The 19,533-nt window shown below is 44.1% G+C and overlaps 1 protein-coding gene across 3 annotated transcripts in view; it reads right to left on the reverse strand.

Moving 5' to 3' along the window:
- The window catches only part of GABBR1 (gamma-aminobutyric acid type B receptor subunit 1), a 750,676-nt gene that overhangs the window by 564,734 nt on the left and 166,409 nt on the right, over positions 1 to 19,533 (reverse strand). For 2 of the 3 annotated variants that reach the window (XR_015296080.1, XM_086924381.1), the window contains exon 2: positions 6,811 to 6,897. The exons of the other annotated variant lie outside the window; for it this stretch is intronic. Coding sequence is in view for 1 of the 2 variants with exons in the window: in XM_086924381.1 (XP_086780507.1) it covers positions 6,811 to 6,855 (45 nt within the window). In the remaining variant the exon portion in view is untranslated. The remainder of the gene's footprint in view (positions 1 to 6,810; positions 6,898 to 19,533) is intronic. 3 annotated transcript variants of the gene reach the window in all.

A 19,533-nucleotide genomic window follows, 5' to 3' on the forward strand; every position in this document is an offset into this window, starting at 1 on the left:
CTGTCTCCATATATAGCTCAGAAGCCGTGCTGCCTGCCCTACACATACACAGTGCAGAGGCATGGCTGCCTGTCTCCATATATAGCGCAGAAGCCGTGCTGCCTGCCCTACACATACACAGTGCAGAGGCCTGGCTGCCTGTCTCCACATATAGCGCAGAAGCCTGGCTGCCTATCTCCACATACACAGTGAAGAGGCCTGGCTGCCTGTCTCCATATATAGCGCAGAAGCCTGGCTGCCTGTCTCCACATACACAGTGAAGAGGCCTGGCTGCCTGTCTCCACATATAGCGCAGAAGCCTGGCAGCCTGTCTCCACATACACAGTGAAGAGGCCTGTGTGCCTGTCTCCATATGCACAGTGCAGAGGCCTGGCTGCCTGTCTCCACATACACAGTGCAGAGGCCTGGCTGCCTGTCTCCACACACACAGTGCTAAGGCCTGGCTGCCTGTCTCCATATATAGCGCAGACGTCTGGATTCCTGTCTCCATATATAGCGCAGAAGCCTGGCTGCCTGCCCTACACATACACAGTGCAGAGGCCTGGCTGCCTGTCCTTCACATACACAGCACAGAAGCCTGGCTGCCTGTCTCCGCATATAGTGCAGAAGCTGTGGTGCCTGTCTCTACAGAGAAGAGGTTATCTCAGGCCGCTCCATGTGTTTCTCCTTTCAGGCCTACTAGTAGAAATGACATATATTTCCCTTCCATGACCTCTCATCTCCCAACACTCATTCTTCTCTTCTTGATTTAATATCCTATTTCCCTTCACTTCCACCTCCTTGTTGCTGTAAATTTCCTCAAACTCCTGAAAGAAACTGAAGGAGAATGGTTCCTCCCCAGAGGAGTCCTGTCAGACACAGACAGCTAAGACGACAGCAAACATATCTGGGGAGGTCACTAGAACAGAAACTGGACAACATAAACACATAAAACATAGGAGCCAAGACAATTAAACCACCACCCGTGGACAGGCTGCAAAATGCAGTGTATATGACGTGTTTTCTTAGGCAACCCTTGTCCGACTTCATACCAATAAAGTTCTTTGCATTGCATGACACTGTATGGGATCGCTTAGCATTTCTTACCATCCATGTATTTACCGCTAACCCTCCCCCTTCTGCGTCTGCTTAGTTCCTGTGCCTTTAAAGCCCCTTCTCCTCAAGTTCTCTCCTGGACTAACAAACCCTCCCTCCTCTCGCTTTCCCTTTCTCAGGAGCCTTACTGTCATTCGTGCAGTAGGTGCAGTGCCACCGTGGCTATTTTTTGTTTACCGTGCTTGCATGAGTCCCTTTCACCATGGCTACACCACTGCCCTTCTCATCTCATTCCTCCACTCCTTCTGCCATCCTCTCTGCTTCCCTTTCCCCCTCTATTCTCGCCTCTCCCCACTCTGTCCCTTCCCTCTGTGCCCCCCCCCGTCCTATGCCAGGAATGTCCTTCTCTCAGGAGCAGATACAACTTGACTCCTCTATAAATACATCTCTGCCATGAATTATTTACAGGCTAAAAACTTTCACGGTCAGAAAAATAATCTTCCGCATCAGAAGGCCCCCTCCCCCACTCCTGAGCAGCGTGACTAGGATCTTCCTCGCTCTGTGCCTGCTCACCTCCCTCCTATCACCTGCCACCAACCGCCAATCAGCTGCTCACCTAGTTCAACTCTTTGCTTTCTCAGTAACCTCCTTTCTCCTAACCACCTGTCTCCATTCCTCCACTGCCAACGACTCACCTACCTCATCTCACCTATCACCGTTCATGTCTACTCACCTTCTCTTTTTAATTAATCTTGCTCTACACTCGCCTCGCCAATTTTCTTCACTTAACCCCCTCACTCTCTGCTCTAATTTAGTGCTGCTCCAAAATGTCCCTCCCTCCAGTCTCTCGCCTACCATGATCATCAGTACCTCTCTCCTCCTCTATCTACCTGTCTTCTCTATTCTACATCTCCCACCACCCACCAACCTTCTTCCTTCGACCTCCTCTTTCCGACTCCTCGCACTTACCTCTTGCCTGTTCCCTTTTACCAAACAAAACAGGTTATGAACCGAATGTGGATCAATGTCACACACTCACCCCAGTCCAAAGATCTGGGCCCAAATCCATCGTTTTTTTGCACTCCACACCACCCTGGGTTAGACAATGGCGATATGCAAATCAGCTCTGACCCTGTGCCCCATGGGAACAGTCCAGTCCGAACTACAGAAGCCATGTCCTTCCCAGAAGGAATCAAGCATCCGAGGACCGGACCGGTTTCGAGGTAACACCTCTCATCAGCCCGGCTAGCTTGACTCCAGTGGTGTGGAGTGCCTGGGACCCACGTCTGAGCATCCCCAGCGCACTGGTCCGGTCCTCGGATGCTTGATTCCGTTCTGGGAAGGACATGGCTTTTGTAGTTCGGACTGGACTGTTCCCATGGGGCACAGGGTCAGAGCTGATTTGCATATCGCCATTGTCTAACCCAGGGTGGTGTGGAGTGCAAAAAAACGATGGATTTGGGCCCAGATCTTTGGACTGGGGTGAATGTGTGACATTGATCCACATTCGGTCCATCACCTGTTTTGTTTGCAAATTCGCCATAAGTGCGCTGGGGATGCTCAGACGTGGGTCCCAGGCACTCCACACCACTGGAGTCAAGCTAGCCGGGCTGATGAGAGGTGTTAACTCGAAACCGGTCCGGTCCTCGGATGCTTGATTCCGTTCTGGGAAGGACATGGCTTTTGTAGTTCGGACTGAACTGTTCCCATGGGGCACAGGGTCAGAGCTGATTTGCATATCGCCATTGTCTAACCCAGGGTGGTGTGGAGTGCAAAAAAACGATGGATTTGGGCCCAGATCTTTGGACTGGGGTGAATGTGTGACATTGATCCACATTCGGTCCATCACCTGTTTTGTTTGCAAATGTTCCCTTTTACCAACCTCTCCTTGAACATACCCCTCCGCCAATACTCCGCTCTGTTTCCTTTCACCTATCTCTTCTCACCTACCTTTTATCTCACCTCCCTCTTGAGTTACCACTCTACACCTCTAACCAATCTTCACCTTTCCCTCAACTGTCTCGAGCCCACCCACCCACTGACATCTCTTCTCTCACCTTCATTTTTCACTACCGCTCCCCCTTCCCCTGCTAGCAAACATCTAATCTACAGCTTCCAACACAAACACCACTACCCTGCGGAACAGCACACCCCACCTTTACTGATCCCATATCCACACCCCAGCCCCAACATATCACATTGAAATAAATTAATCGCATTTCTTTTGTCCACGCCTTCCACTGAAGTGCAATCACTCAACAAAATTTGAAATTGGAAGGTCACTGACTACTTTCACGCACAATGCCCTGCCGTCTTCTCCACAACCATCACCAAAAACTGGATTGACCCCCTGGACAAGAACACACTAGAGCTATTCTCATTCAATGAAGTAACCTTCTAGGCATACACCAGCACTTCACAAGCAGTGCCCTATGCAATCAATTAACCCTGGGTTTGAAGCTATGCACAGTATCTTGCATCTTACCTTCAACTGCACCACCTCCCACATTCTCCCGTGCTGTGCGCTTCTGCTAAGCCTCCACCTAGTCCTCAAAGCCCTCCTTCTCGTCTAGAGACCAAAGGTGATTGGCAGCACTTACCTCAAGCAACTTAGAGCTTGATTTAGAGTTCTGCTCATGGATTCACCACTGGGGCAGGTTTATGGCATCTGCCAACCTGGTTGTCTTTAATGTGCCTGTCTCCACCATCTGCATTATCACTTTGGAGGCAGGAGTTTGTGTTAAACTCCTCTACTGCCCAATCTGGAACCCTTTCTAAGTCAAACCAATTCCAGCAAGAATGGTGGTGAACCCAGTCACTCTAGATCCGAGTGTGGATCCGCCACTTCTTAAGTGGAGTTAACTCATGAGTATTTCCTCATTTTCACAAAACTTCCGAATGGAGAACACCAGCAAGGACAAAACTAGGCTGATGAAACTATATTTTAGAAAACTGTTTCACAGGCGAAATACCTTTTCACGAAAATTATAGATATACCAAGCCAAGGAGGAAGCCCTTGACTTTGTATATATAAATAAACAAATTTTTTCAACAGTTCCTCACACCTCACGAATTATAAAAATAAGTTTAAGTAAAAGGGAGCAGCAAAAACCTTTTTTTTACTGCATCCTGAAAAGGAAGGAGTGGATGATCACCCTTGAAAAGAGAAACAGGAGGAGAAGAAAAGAGTTGGTTTTGACAACATGGAGAATCCCGTTCAAGTTCGAAACTTCTTTAAAAGAGGTTTGATGATAACAGATCATCAGAGCAGGTTTTGTCAGGTTGGCTTTTCAATAAACATACAATTTTGGCAAAGTGGTGCCAAAGTCAGAGGAGTTTCCTCAGATAGTTATTTGTTCCTCAGGGAACTCGAAGAAACGAGATTTGACAATCGTGTGTGCTGATGGAGAATCTTTCTAGGTTGGCATTTTCACTACCACCACCTTCTCTTAAATCTTGCAGTTCATTCTTCCTTCTCACTCTTTCTAGCCTCCCCTGCACGGATGTAAACACGTATAAAAGTCCATATCTGAATGGTATTGCAATGCATTTGCGCTCACCAATCACCATTCATGCCTACATCATTTTTAAATATTTGCACTCACAGCTGTTGATTTTCTTCTGCGCTGTCTTCTGTTGGTCTGTGCATCATTTCTGTTTCTTTTGCATTTCGTGGTTAGTCGAATGAAGACCGACCCAGCCTACCTCAACAGACGACTCTTCATCTACATCCCCAAACACCAGCTCCGCTCTGCCGACCTCGCCCTCGCCACCGTCCCTCGCATCCGTAGAACAACCACCGGCGGCAGATCCTTCTTCCACCTCGCGGCCAAGACCTGGAACACCCTCCCACTGTGCCTACGACAGACCCAAGACTTGCTGACCTTCAGGAGGGTACTCAAGACCTGGTTGTTTGACCAGTAGCACCCCCCCCCCTTTTTTTCCCCCAGCGCCTTGAGACCCTCACGGGTAAGTAGTGCGCTCTACAAATTCTTGATTGATTGATAGCCTACAAGAGGGAATTTATTTGTCAAACATAGCCCATAAAAACATAAATACAGAGTCAAAGTATGTCAAGAGACTTGAGCAAAATGCACAAACAAAAAGGCACAGTAACCTCAGTTACTGCATACATTGTCGACCCTTAGCTAGACTTCAGTAGCATTATGAACCACTTAACACAGAAAATACCCATATCAGTGTCCGTCACTCTCTCCCCTACCCTCGTTCTCTACTTCTCTCTCCTGCATCTCTTTACTCTACCTTTATATCCTCTACTTCATTCATCTATTTCTATCTCCTCTAGATCTTCCCTCAAATGTACTCTCCTCTACTTTTCTCATCTACCTCTCTCTTTTCCACCTCTATCCTCTTCCGTTCCCTCAATACCTCTCCTATACCTAACCCTGATTTATCCCCTACTTTTTTCTAGTTTTCTTTCCTCCACCTTTTGCTCTTCTACTTCTACTTAGACATTATCTTGCAGACAGTCTCTCTGCAGATCTTTTGCCTCAAACAAATCTGTCCCTCACGCAAGCTACAGATCATATCACTCTGCCTGGTACCCCCTGTAACTATAAAAAGACTGTAGAACTACACACATAGACTCAAAAATCTACGAAATGAAAAATATTAAAAAAAATAATCAAAAATCACATCTCAGTTCCAAAGATAATTACCCAGTGTTTGCAGGGAGGAAGTAATCTACCTAATCTTTCTACAATCCATTTTTACATGGTAAAATCTTCATTGCCCTGCTTCTCCATGCCCAGATGTATTCCCATCTCTTCATTGTGTTTTGGTATATGGTCTCATTGCTCTTTTGCTCTGTACCGCTCTTACCCAAAGCGCACCTAATGAATGTTAATCATTGTTTCTGGTTTTATTGCTTAATTACCTTAACCTTATAAATAAAGAACATCAAAAGTGCGTTTTAGCATTTATTTTTTTGATATTTTTTGAGTTGTTTGGTTTTTTAAATATTGTATGCGATACCTTTGCTACTCTCAAGTGTGATGTCCTTTGCTACCTTTTGTATTCCAGCCACGCTCAACCTCCCTCTTGAAGCATGAACATTTTGGGCAACACGTAGGCTTGACGTTGAGCCTGGCAGGACTCCATATCCTGGATGCTAGACAGCGATCCTCTTTGACATCAAAACCATTCTAGAGAAACAACGTGTCAACCTGAAAGTCTTGTTCAGCTTCCAGTCTTAAGACAAACCTGTTCCTGAGAAAACTCATCAGTCAGCCTTCCCCCAGGTCTCTGCCCTTCTTGTAGAAAACAATGCCCTCTCAGACCACCAAGCAGCATTCCTAAAATGCTGGAATACGCCCTGATCACCAGCGGGGATAGTTTCAAGACTACTATCAATACAAACAGTTGCAGTGCTCCTGCTACAAGACCTTTCCTCTGCCTTTGAAATTAAATTACCCCACCATATTATAGAGACAGTGTTACTTTGGAATTAAGGGTAAACTCCTATACTGGATTTTCCCTATTCTCACATAAACATCTGCCTGCATCTCCTTTCGATCTTCCACCTCTGTACATACCTTGGTTGTCACCCGCGCTCTGCAAGGTTTCACTATTTCTCTGCTTCATTCCTCTTACCACAGCCTTCCATAAACATCATCCAATCCTTCAATGGGCCTTGCTAAACTATGCAAACAACACTCAAGTCATCATAATTTTGTAGACTTGGGCCAATAATTGAGAATAATGAATGCAACTCAACCTTCTCAAGTTCAGCTAATCAAAAACTGAGATTCTCACCTGTGATGCTGGGGCACAGTATCCCATCAAACCATCCGGCCTCATTAACTCTGATGCCCACGAACTCCCTCGGTGAAAGTGAAGAACCTGGAAGTAATAAGGTATGCAAATCAGGAAACTAAAAGTCTCTTCTACAGAAATGCAAAGTTCATGGCAATATTTCACACATTGAGGCGTCCCTCACAGAGTAAAGGTTACCATTGCTTAGGTCTTATTATGCCTTGATCAGACCAATGGACTGTGCCTCGAATCTTCTTTCTGCCTGCTTTGCAGACTCAAGGAAATCCAGAATGCCCCCGACAACTCTTGCATCTTGGCATGCAGGACTACATCTCTAAGGGCCTACAAACTTCCATGTGCTGCCCATAACAAGACACATTCTGTTCAAGGCTCTCTGCATTAGCCACTGGGCCCACTTTGGATATACTCCCACACAAGGATGATCCCATGAAGACTGTCCCAACTCCTGTCAGTGCCTTCCTACAGAAAATCTTGTGGGTGGTATTTTATTCTCTGTGCAGAAGGACATGTTTTGGAACACACTCCTGACCAGAAAAAGACGAGCCATGACACTAAGAATTCCAGGGTGCAGTGATGGCCAGCCTGTTCCCAGACAGATGACCACTCAGACTAGAGGTCAAAGGTTTGCAGATGCAAATCTAACGTTAAATCTGCCTTAGCATACATGCAAAATCACTTTGACAAGATGGGAATATTCTTCAAAACTATACTCATGAAACCTGACACATACAACATACCCTACCAACTAGAAAATACAGCTTCGTCTCTAACCCAACCAGCATAAAAACAAGTTAGTATCTACCCAACCACCCGGAAGGTGGAGAGAACTCCTAAGTCTTACATCCCTCTGCTTCATGGTGAAGCAGCAACATGACTGTAGCGCCCCTCCAAAGCTCATTAATAGCACCTTTGGGGGTCCCACAACTGCCAGACTATAAATCTACACGCTATCAACCATGCACAATGATCGTGGTAACTTCTCACTGGATCACCCAGCAGTGCCTCCATCCATGTTAGGTTCATGAAGCACAGAATAAATACTACAATGCAATTCAATCATTTCAACAAGAAACATTGAGGCAATCACAATTCTTCTCTATCTCCTCTACCACAGACTACATTCTTTCAAGTGTCACTACCCGCTTTACTGTAGATGTAGAAATTCAAACATTGTTACTTTTTCCTGTGTGTCTTATTTCCGTTGTATGCCATTACAAAAAGGGTTCACAGAAGAAAACCACATCTGTTTGGTGTTTTTGAGTAGTGACTACTTAATAAGAATACCCACAATCTCCAGCTTTATTCTACCGGTCAGCTCGTATAACTCAAAAAAGGTTATCAGTAGGAACTTCTGTTTTTTTTTTCTGTGACTTGACTGACATTTTTATTGTGTACTGTTTGTGGAGACTAGAAACCCTGCACTTGTTACACTTCCATCTGCCCCACACTGACTGCTCTTACACTATATGTAGGTTGGAGACATATAAGACTATACGTTTTGCTCCCTACCAAGCACAAGGTTTTCTCCAGAGTACTGTCAATCGGAGTCCCCATAGCGTTTAACAACGTAAGACACAAGAAGAACAATAGTTGGAAAATAATAATAAAACACACCACATCAAGTCTGTGTGCTTGTAATCTTAAAGATATTGACAGTTTCATAATTTCAGTAACAACAGATGGGGGCTTAGATATTGTGCAGTTCTGTGGTGGATGCTGCTCCTTGTCCTTTCTTTAAAACGAGGATAGTTGGCTCCCTCTACTATTCCTCTTCTTGACCACGCTCCATTTGCTGTCATGCACTCTTTGGAAACTGAGTATTAGTCAGCACAACCTCAAACTCTTTCATATCGCTCAACGTCATCATTGCTTCTTTCACAGAAGCGACTCTCAGGGAGGTAAAAACAGGCCCCAGCCACATTCTCCTTAGTCTGCTACAGAGAGATTAGAAAAGGAAAGGGTGCCTCACTGATTCAGCCATAGAGGTGGTATCAGGGGCGTAACACAGGCCCGCATTCCCCGCGGTGCTGGGCCCCCGAGCTGAAGGGGGCCCCCTCAGCACAGAACTCATGCCTAAATTCTCCGGATTAAATATGGAGTCCTCTGTGTACATTGCATGGGGGCCCCTTAAACTTTTGTTACGCCAATGGGGGGTATTATCTTTCCTGGCTCTCCCACTTGCCTGCCACAGCAGCCAGTCAAACTCACCCAACCCAAATTCTGTGGCCTATTGTGACAAATGGGGTTACTGGTTGAGGGGTTACAACTCTTCTCAAGCGGCAACCACAATCCTTCTCAGGTCGAGGCACAAGCAAACCCCAATTTAACCTGTGCTGAAACCTGTGGTAGCCTGGCACAGAGCAGTCAGGCTTACTTTAGAGGCAACGTGAAAAGTATTTATGTAGCACTTAAAACAGTAATTTTAATAAATAAAACAAGACCAAAATGACAAAAATCCAATCAGCAGAACCGGAGATAAGTAAGTTTAAAGATTTTAGGGAAAAAAGAGCTAAAAAGCACAAATTGCCAACTCTGAATGGCGTTCCGTGCTGGACCGAGACAAAGTCACAACTTTAGGCCAACCGCGATGGAGCGCGGATGGGCTACATGGATCCAGTTAGGCCAGCTGAATGAGAGCATCATAATCCTGCTTGCAAACCTTTGGTCCTGCACCAAGGGAGCATCGCTTAGCCGAGGCGATGGATCGGGTTCCGAGGAGCTGAGGTGAGAGGGCCTGTGTAGTTGTTGAGGATCCCGTCAATGAGGGCTAGCGACGTGAAGTTTGGGGTCAGGGATCCGTTGTGCAGTTGAGACAATGTGTCACTTCTGAAGAGCTACGAGGCTGTGATGTGACAACCTGAGTTGTTTTCAAGGCTGTCATCAACAAGAGATGTGTGATGTGTGGGCCTGCATCAGTGGCAGTTCTGATGCGGGCTGCAAGGTGGATGAGGAGTCCTTTATCGGGAGAACACTGCATAGGTTCTGCTTGGGGTTGCGCCACACTGCAGAGGATAATCAGCGGTTCTGCTGGTTCCACAGATGGGCTTGCAGAGCATCTTCAGGCCCACTTCCAAAGGTCCAGTACTGGGGTCGCACCACTTGGCAGGATAGCACTCACAGATCACAGAGTCTAGGTGCTGTGTTCAAGGTTTTTGGAACCTTAAGTTCCTGAGGCTCAAGTCAGGAAGCCAGCCACTACCCTTTGTGTCACTGTGGGGATCTAGGATCAACAGATGCAGGGCCAGTCCTTCTCAACCAGACAAGAGGGCAGCAGGTCAGAAAAGCACAGCACAGCAGGGAAGCAGTCCTTCAGAGAAGCTGTCCAGCAGAGTGGCAGTCCTTTCAGCATCACAGCAGTCCGTCTTCCTGGCACAGTATCTACATGTCCAGAAGTGTACTGAAGAGTTGGTGTCTGAGGTCCAATATCTATACCAAGTTCTGCGTTTGAAGTGGGAGAAGCTTCTAGAGGTTTCCCTTTGAAGTGCACAGGAGTCCTGCCTTCCTTGCCCTGGCCCCAGACTAACGACTGGGGGTATGTAGTCCTTTGTGTGGAGGCTGAACGCAGCCTATTCAAGTGAAAGTAGGGCTATGTCTAGCTCCTCCCTCCCATCTGGCCTGTGATGGCCCATCCACCCATGTGTATGACTGTCTACACAAAGCCCAACTGTCAACTACACCCTGTCATGTGACTCACAGACAGGCTGCAGGCACCAAATGGCTATTGCTGGAAAATGCCAACTTTTCTAAAAGTGGAATTTCAAAATTGTTACTTAAAATCCAACCTTAGAATAAGAGAATTTATTAAATGCAATAAGGTAACTTCAATTTTATCTTTTGTGAGAGGTGGGATTGCAGTAGTAAAAAAAATAGTTTTTCACTAAAAGGACATTTAAAACTTAAAAGTACACGTCCAATTTTTAAAATACATTGCATCCTTCACTTTGAGCTGTCCACGGCCAATCCCTAGGGTTGCCTTATATGTATTCAAAGTGTTTATTTCGCCAGGTTGAAATGGCAGTTTAAAACTGCACACACAGGCTGCAAAGACAGGCAGGAGACAAGTTCAAAGAGCTACTTAAGCAGGTTGCACAATCAGTGCTGCAGACCCACTAGTAGCATTTAATTTACTAGCCTTAAGCACATGCAGAACCACTTTACAAGGGACTTACAAGTAAATTAAGTAGGCCAATTGGGTATAAACTAGTTCTACAATGTTTTAGGGAGGAACTAGTTAGCAGTGGAGAAGGGAGCAAAGTCCTAAAGCCGACGAAAACAGTTTTAGAAAACAGGAGGGTAAAGGGAAAAGTTTGGGGACGACCCTGCAGAAAGAGCCAAGTTCACATCCATTTTCGTGCAGTGGAAAAAAAGATCCCAGCCAAGGTTCCCTGGAAATTTAGCACCCAAATAACTGAGAAGAAAACCAGTGTCACCCAACTGACTTCCATCTCTTCAAGGGTGATATCATTTATCAACTCCTTTAATCACTAATCAACTTCCTATATCAAGAAGGAAACCCTCTGGTGGAGCCCTCTTGGTGGTTCCCAGGAGTGGAAAGGATCCAATTCTGTAAACCAATTCCCTCTAGCGCCACAAAAAGAGCAGTCCAAATCTCAGCTTGATACTGGTGCTTGATATATTTCTTAGCTTTTCCACTCTAGCCAAAACATGCTTTGTCTAATCATAGACTTCCTCAGTGCTAGAAATCATATAATACATTGAGTAAATTACAAAAAACGAATAGTAGATATACATGAAATTTAAAAAATATTCATACATAAAAGAACACAGCGTTAAGAGACTTAAAAGGTCTGGAATCTCAATGGATCATAGTGGGCTGACAAGATTAATTTTTGGGCAGATTTGTAGATGATATTTTGGATACCTGGACTGGAACAGAGACAGAACTTTTAGACTTTGTTACATACCTTAATGAAAATGAGAAGAACATTACATTTACAATGAATTACAGTAGGAGCTATATCACCTTCTTGCGCATTGAGCTATATGTCTCTGAGATTACATTGGAAAGCAGAATGCTTAGAAAGGAGACTTCTTGCAACTCTATTTTACTATCTAAAAGCTTCCATCCTCACTCTCAAATAAAACCAATCCCGAAGGAGGAAGTGGCGAAAATGAAATGTAACTGTAGCACTAAGGAAAAGTTAGTCAAAAAAATTAAAGGCATTGATGAAAGATTTATGAGAAGAGGTTATGATTACAACATAGTGGAACAAGTATAGCATAAGGCTTTACAATTGATCAAGCAGCATTGCTTAAAAATGTTGACAAGAGAAATAGGAGAAATAAGGAAAGTCACATTAGGTTTATCAATAAATTTGGAAGTGATGTTGGGTTAATAAGCTGCCTTCTAAATAGACATTAGCTTATGCTCCTTCAGCACCCAATGATCAAGGAATTTGTTACACAACGTTTGAGTATACTTTATCATAGGGGTATCACTATAAAGACTATTGTTAATCCCACCTACCCAAGATTAGTTAAACCACTACATTGTTTGAATGACTCATCTAATGGATTTTTTTAGATGTGGATTTTGTTCAGATTGCAGAGTAGCAAATGCTAAGAAATGTTGTTTTAGTTACAATGGAATGCCAGAATGCATGATTAAGATGAATTTGACATTGTCAAACACAATATGTTGTATGTGTTCTATTGTGTTTTAGATAAAAGGGGTAACCTTGTGTCCCTCAGAACCTGGGTAAGCGTGATTAACAACAAAAGTGGTTCTGTTGGGTGGCAGCAAGAATTGCTTTGAAAGAAGGCTATATCAGCTCATAACACAAAAGAGTAAACCTCTCTGAAAACAACTGAAATTCACAAAATCTTTATATAATAAAAGACATAATCACAATACACAGGAATTACTTCATTCCGTTTTAGGTTTCAATAAATGCTAAAACATGTGATGAGTGACTGTAGTGAACAAAGTGACTAGTGCATTACATTTAGTGACATGTATATACAGATTTATACAATGGAGACGGGGAGGGGGAGGGGTGTTTTCTTTGTTTGAGCGCACAATCCTGACAGCTCAGACGGCGCTCTGACATTGCAGTGATCGCCATCGCAACACTTGGGGTTGACCTACCGGCTCCCCTCCAGATTTATTCCAGTTCTACCAGACTCCTATGCCCTCCCCCACCCTTTGTCTTGATAAAGACCCGCCGCGACCACCAATTGGGGCGCAATAGTGTTGAAACGTCGACGCTCATAATTGGTCAAGATACCTCCAGGAACTTGCACAGTAACCATCTGTTTCCTTGGAGAACTAATTCTGAACACTGGCCTCTCAAACAAAGAACCCCCCCGTCTTCATTGTATAAATCTGTATATACGTGTCACAAAATGTAATGCACTAGTCACTTTGTTCACTACAGTCACTCATCACATGTTTAAGCATTTATTGAAACCTAAAACGGAATGAAGTAATTCCTGTGTATTGTGATTATGTCTTTTATTATATAAAGATTTTGTGAATTTCAGTTGTTTTCAGAGAGGTTTACTCTTTTGTGTTATGAGCTGATATAGCCTTCTTTCAAAGCAATTCTTGCTGCCACCCAACAGAACCACTTTTGTTGTTAATTGTGTTCTATTGTGTGCCTGTGGAAAAATCTACTTTAGCAGTACAAATCGGAATGTAAAGGAGTGAATACTAGGACATCTGAACGCAAGCATAACGAACAATGAGAGTTATCCTATTGCTGTAAATGCATCAATATTTGATGCTATGAAACCACGCTGTAACTTTGAATTTCATGCTATAGCTAGTGCACGTGCTGATCCTAGGGGTGGTAGTAGAGAACTATGCTTTCGACTCAGGGAAGCGGAATGGATAAAGAAACTAAAATCCGCTGTTTATGGCATGATTATTGGCAATGAACTGAAATACTTCTTGGTAGGTTAATACTCTGTACTATGGATAATTATATTGAATTAAATGTAGTCTTTGTAATTGTCATGTTTACTCGGGATATCTTACTCTTTAACTTTCCTGAATAACACTATGTTTGTAAAATGTTCGCTCGCTCTCTTGGGTATCTTACTCTTTCACTTTCCTGAATGACTCTATGTTGGTAAATTGTCTGACTGAAGATTTGTAAGGATTGCCATATGCCCTAAATGAGTATCAGACTTAGGAGCGTATAATATAAGACTTTCTTTAAATTAGTGTGTTGTTTATTACTGAGATGGCGTAGATAGCGCACAAGATTCGAAATTGTTTTAGTGTAGAGTCTAGCATGTAGTCTTTCCTTTGTTTCTAATTTTTAGGTCCCAGCCTGCGACAGACTGCGCACATGCGCAGTCGAGCTGGCGAGATATAATGATGTAGGGAGAGTTTCACAGGCGAGGTTAAGCCCCGCCCCTCTTCTCCATTGGCTGGCCTCCTAAACGGTGGCCAGCCATTGGAGAAGAGGTCCTAGTGACGATCTCCTTTCTCGCTTAGCCCTGTCCTTTTCAGACTGGGCTCCTTGACTTACGTTTGTGGTAAAAGCCTTCTTATCTTCTTTATGGGGCCTTCTGTTTCGCCCCATAAAGAAGATAAGAAAGCCTTTATCATAAACGTAAGTCAGGCCAAGCCAGTCTCAAAGGGACGGGGTTAAAAGAGAGGAAACTGTCATAACGTTCCACAATAGAATTCTCGCAGTGCCCCAAATACCGCAAGAGTTGAGTTCTCAGCCGATACTCGGCAATGTTGTTGTGCTATCAGTGTAAATCGAGGGGATCAAGTATCTTTCACCGTCTCACCTGAGGTGCCTCGTGACTGGGGCTGCGGTTCGTTAGGCGGGCCGCCCACTGATCCTTATGCCCAGCGCGCCGCTGGTCTCGCCTGAAGATGGCTCGGCGCTCTACCAGTGCCTGATGGGACGGCTTCAAGTCGTCCCTGCTGAGGCAGAGGGACGTGCCGCTCTACCTCAGCGACAGCAACAACATGTATGACTTCAGCGAGGATCCCGGGGGCACAGACGATGAGGACCTGCCTAGGTTTAGCATGCTCTGATTGGTGGTGGCGGCCGCGTCCGGGCAGGGAGGCACTCTCTCTTCCGATGATGACTCTTTGCTGAACCGAGACCTACCGAACACCTGCGTCCAGCCCTTCCCCTGCGAGCACTGCACTGAACACTGGGAACTGTCCAAGCAGCGGCGGGTTCGTAATAGACTGGTGGCGGCGGCTGGGCTTTACCTGGTGTTCATGGTGGGGGAGCTAGTGGGTAAGGTGCGCTTTCACCTGCACTGCCAGTCTGCGGGGTAGGCTGCTGCTTTGTATCCCCTATGAGGGGCGGGGGCGAGGGGGTTGTGAAATTCCATACTAATCCATTACGAGGGGGGACTGGTGGGATGAGCTTGGTCCGGTGGAAAGAAACTGCTCCTGCCAGAGCGCTATATTAACAAGGCACTAGAGTGCCACTTTTCAGCACGAGGGCCATTCCATCGCATGAGTTAGGAAGAGCTTGTACTCCGTATTTACCACTGGAATCTATACGAAAAGGATCTGGCGCTGTTCACTGTTCATGCAGAAACCTTCTTCCTAGGTTGCGGGGTGTTTTAGTGGTTGTGGAGCAATTTTCGGGGTGAATGTTGCAGAGATCGCGATTTCATTAAGCAAAATGTAAATGTGACATAACGACCCTTTTGAATGATGAGAACTGGGTTGTTGGCTTCCAGCTCTGCCTATGCGTGCGGTAAGTGTGAACTGGAAATATTCGAGCAACTTCTTAGCATAGTGATTGGGGCTGTAATCTCGTTTTGTAATTTGGGGTGGGAGGAAGCTATTCCCCAGTCATTGTCTGTTTTTTTTTTTAATCTTTATGGCATCGGCACATCTTCTCACTTATTGAGAGAACCTGTTGCACACTTGAGATCACACAAACACACTTGCCTGAAAATGTTGAATGTTGGTCCCTTTTGCAGTGCCCTGGAACACTTTGAGTAGTGGTACCACTAGAGACTTGGCCATGGTCAGGTAGAGCTGATCTGCACTGGGTCTTCAATGGGAATCTTTGAGTGCGGTCAAAAAACACTAATCCGCAATAAATGCAGTCGTGTATGATATTTCCAGACTTTTTAATTTCAAACACAATATTTATATTTGGTAAATCTTCCATTAATAGTACCGCTTTTTCTGGTAGATTTGTATGATTTCAAGAAACCGTACTACTCTCTGTGTGTGTGTGTGTGTGTGTGTGTGGCTCTGTGTGTGTGTGTGTGTGTGTGTGTGTGGCTCTGTGTGTGTGGCTCTGTGTGTGTGTGGGTCTGTGTGTTTGTGTGTGGCATTTGTGAGAGATTAAGCTATTGGCATTGTAAATGACACTGCCATTTATTTATCTGTTTTCAAAACCAACACATAAATAAAAATTGTCATTTACAATGCCAATAGCTCCAACTTTTGCAAAGGCGAGACCGTTGCATTGTAAATGCTTGTTAAGTATATTGCTCATGTACTATATCAAGCTCCTTTTTTACGTACTTCAGGATGGAATACCACCTATTTTTATATTTGGCTTTTACTAATTTTATCAGAATTGATAAGTACTGCTTGTTCAGACAGGGATAGTCTATTCAACACTCAGATGGCAGCCGGACTCAACATGATTTTGTCACTTTATCTATGTAGACTCCGGGACTTTGTCCCATCTTTCTCCTTTTTTCTCTTTTTACTATGTATTTTATTTTTTCATTTGGAGCAAATTACTGTACTCACGACATTGATGTAAATTATGACTGATATTTAAATCCGAAAGCAGATCATTATGACACTGGTAACTTACTGCAGCTTACATTTGAATTTTCTTGCATATACATCGCATTGATTGCAGGTCAAACACAAATCAATATGGCAACGATTAGTTTGTAGGTTTTGACTTGTGTTTTCTGACTAATCCTTCTTTTACTATGACTATATATACAAGTTTGCAAGATGTTGTGTGCGTAGTACGCCAGTATTTGTGGTCCTAGATACTTCAAACACAACTTAGGGAAAGGTACATTATATATGTTGTACAAGTGTTTTTAACAAGCTTTTGGATGTGTTATCAAGATGCCATTTAGCCTTTTTTCTATTTAAGTTGTGCACGATTTACAGCATGGTGTTTTTATTTATTTTCCCTTGTGTAGAAATATAAAGTCATATGGATGACTAGATAACACCAGGATTTTACTGTGATCCTATAGTGGTAAGCCTCTGGCCTTATTGTATGAAGCTGTGATTTCTTGGGAATATATATTTATGCGCTTGGATGTGGTGATTCTTTTCCCAATGTAGGGCTTGTTATTAATTTGTGAGAACTTGTAGTGCCATCCAGGTGGTGCTTACTTGTCTATTCAATAAATACATGATTAGGTGAGTTTGTTCTTTCGAGATAGGTTTGCGCGTTAATGGAATTGGATTAGCTTATTTGGATATTTCTTTTTAAAGGCTTCCAGTTTCTTGTGATTCCGTTTAAGACACTTTTTTTTCTGTTGCACAATGCAGATCAAACTGAGATTTTGACTGTTATTTTGTGGAGGTTGTAGACGTTTCCCTGTGAAACACCAGATGCCTTATTTCTGACCGAGACCTGGCTCAGGGAAAGCTCAGGACCGGATATAGCCATGGCACTCCCAGATACATATGCGATAGTTAGACAAGATCGCGATAAGATACCTGGGGGTGGAATAGCTATTATATTTAAAATAACTTACAGTTGCGATTTCAGACCCCTTAGTTGGGATGGATGTGAGGCCGCAACTTTCAAACCCTCACTGGCCCCAAATTTCACCCTTTCAGGAGTTTTGGTCTATCGACCCCCAGGGTCGGCGTCTAAATGGTTGACCAATCTCTTAGATCTTATTGGCCCTCTGGCGATGAAAACTGCCAACTTCACCATCCTGGGGGATATTAATCTACACTTAGAGGATGATAACTGTTCCCTGGCTAAAAGTCTGATTGGGGATCTAGCCTCTCTTAATTTGATATTAAAAAATTCAGGATCAACACATCGTGCAGGTCATCTGCTAGACCCCATACTCTCTAATCTTAATAATATCAATATGTACCCTGTCCTGCCCTTGCCATGGTCAGACCACTACATGGTCACATTTACACTTCAGGATGAAACAATTAATAAAGATTACATCCAAGCACCAAATAAGTGCATTAGAAAATGGAAGCAAGTAGACATGGAGAGTCTTAATGCTTTCCTAGAAAATCACGATCCAAGGACTACGCCCACAGTTCAGCAGCTTTCAACCGCAGTTCAGAGCTGGCTCTTAGCAGCCATCGATCACACTTTGCCTGTAACCAAATTAAAACAAAACCCTCACCGTTGCCCAGCCCCTTGGTTTAATGACACACTAAGAAATTAAAAAACTAGATGTAAAAATCTGGAAAGGTCATGGAGAAGATATTATTCCCCCGAAGATAAGTACAAATATAAAATCCAACTCACAAAATACCGAAAAATGTGTAGTATAGCAAGATCGGAATATGTCAGCACTAAAATCACAAATGCACTGGAGCAATCAAAAACACTTTTTAATTTGGTAAGGGAGTTGGCTGGTTCAAATACATCACAATCCCCACCAGACCTTAACAAACACAATGTGATCTTTTGGCCGACTATTTCATTAACAAAGTTGACTTAATTCACTCAGATATAAATCAAGATCTCACCAAAACTCCCCCAGTAACACCGGCTACATTCAGTGGGATACCCCCTATTCCCATTGGGGATACCAACACTTTAGAGGGTCTCACCTCAGTGGAGATGGCGGCTGTTACACTGGAAGAATGGCCCTTGTTAAAACCTGACACGGTACAGAGTCTGCTCAAAACTATTAAATCAGGCTCACCGAAAGATCCTCTGCCATGCACAATTCTAAAGTTACTCAGTAGCAATGTCTTTTCAATAATTACAGATCTTTTGAATTCATCGCTACTGGAGGCAACCGTACCTAGTGAATGGAAACATGCCATGATCCATCCACTCCTGAAGAAAGCTGGAGCTGACCCCAATTTGCCATCTAATTTTCGTCCCATCTCCTTGTTGCCCACCTTTGCTAAAATACTGGAAAAGCATGTGCATCGATGCCTTACTGACTTTATTTCTACTCATGACCTACTCCCCTCTCATCAATCTGGTTTCCGTTCAGGATTCTCCACTGAGACCACCCTGCTGGGCGTCACTGAAAACATTCGCCGCATGGTGGACCAGGGTGAAACGGTAGCACTTGTGCTGCTCGACCTCAGTGCGGCATTTGATACCGTTTCACACGCTATCCTTGCCCAGACACTCCATTCTATAGGCATTCGAGGCAGGGCTCTAGATTGGATTAAATCACTACTAAAAGATCGAACATTTCAAATCTTTTCACAAACCGCCAGTTCAGACATCAAGTCATTCAAACATGGAGTACCTCAGGGCTCAATTCTGAGCCCGTTACTCTTTAATATTTACATGAGCCCCTTAGCTAAATTAGTGGATGAAACAGGACTTTTGATGTTCTCATACGCTGATGATTCTCAGTTGCTCTTTTCTCTCTCATCAGCGGATGTAAGCACTCCCTCCGCTCTGCAACTTGGACCCAGAAACATCTCGAATTGGATGAATAACATTTTTTTAAAATTAAACGGCGGAAAAACTGAGTTAATCCTGTTGGGAAAAAACAAAGAGTTATGGGGCCCCCAGCACTGGCCTTCTGAAA

The sequence above is a fragment of the Lissotriton vulgaris genome, chromosome 5, assembly GCF_964263255.1.
Source record: "Lissotriton vulgaris chromosome 5, aLisVul1.2, whole genome shotgun sequence".
Taxonomy (NCBI): domain Eukaryota; kingdom Metazoa; phylum Chordata; class Amphibia; order Caudata; family Salamandridae; genus Lissotriton; species Lissotriton vulgaris.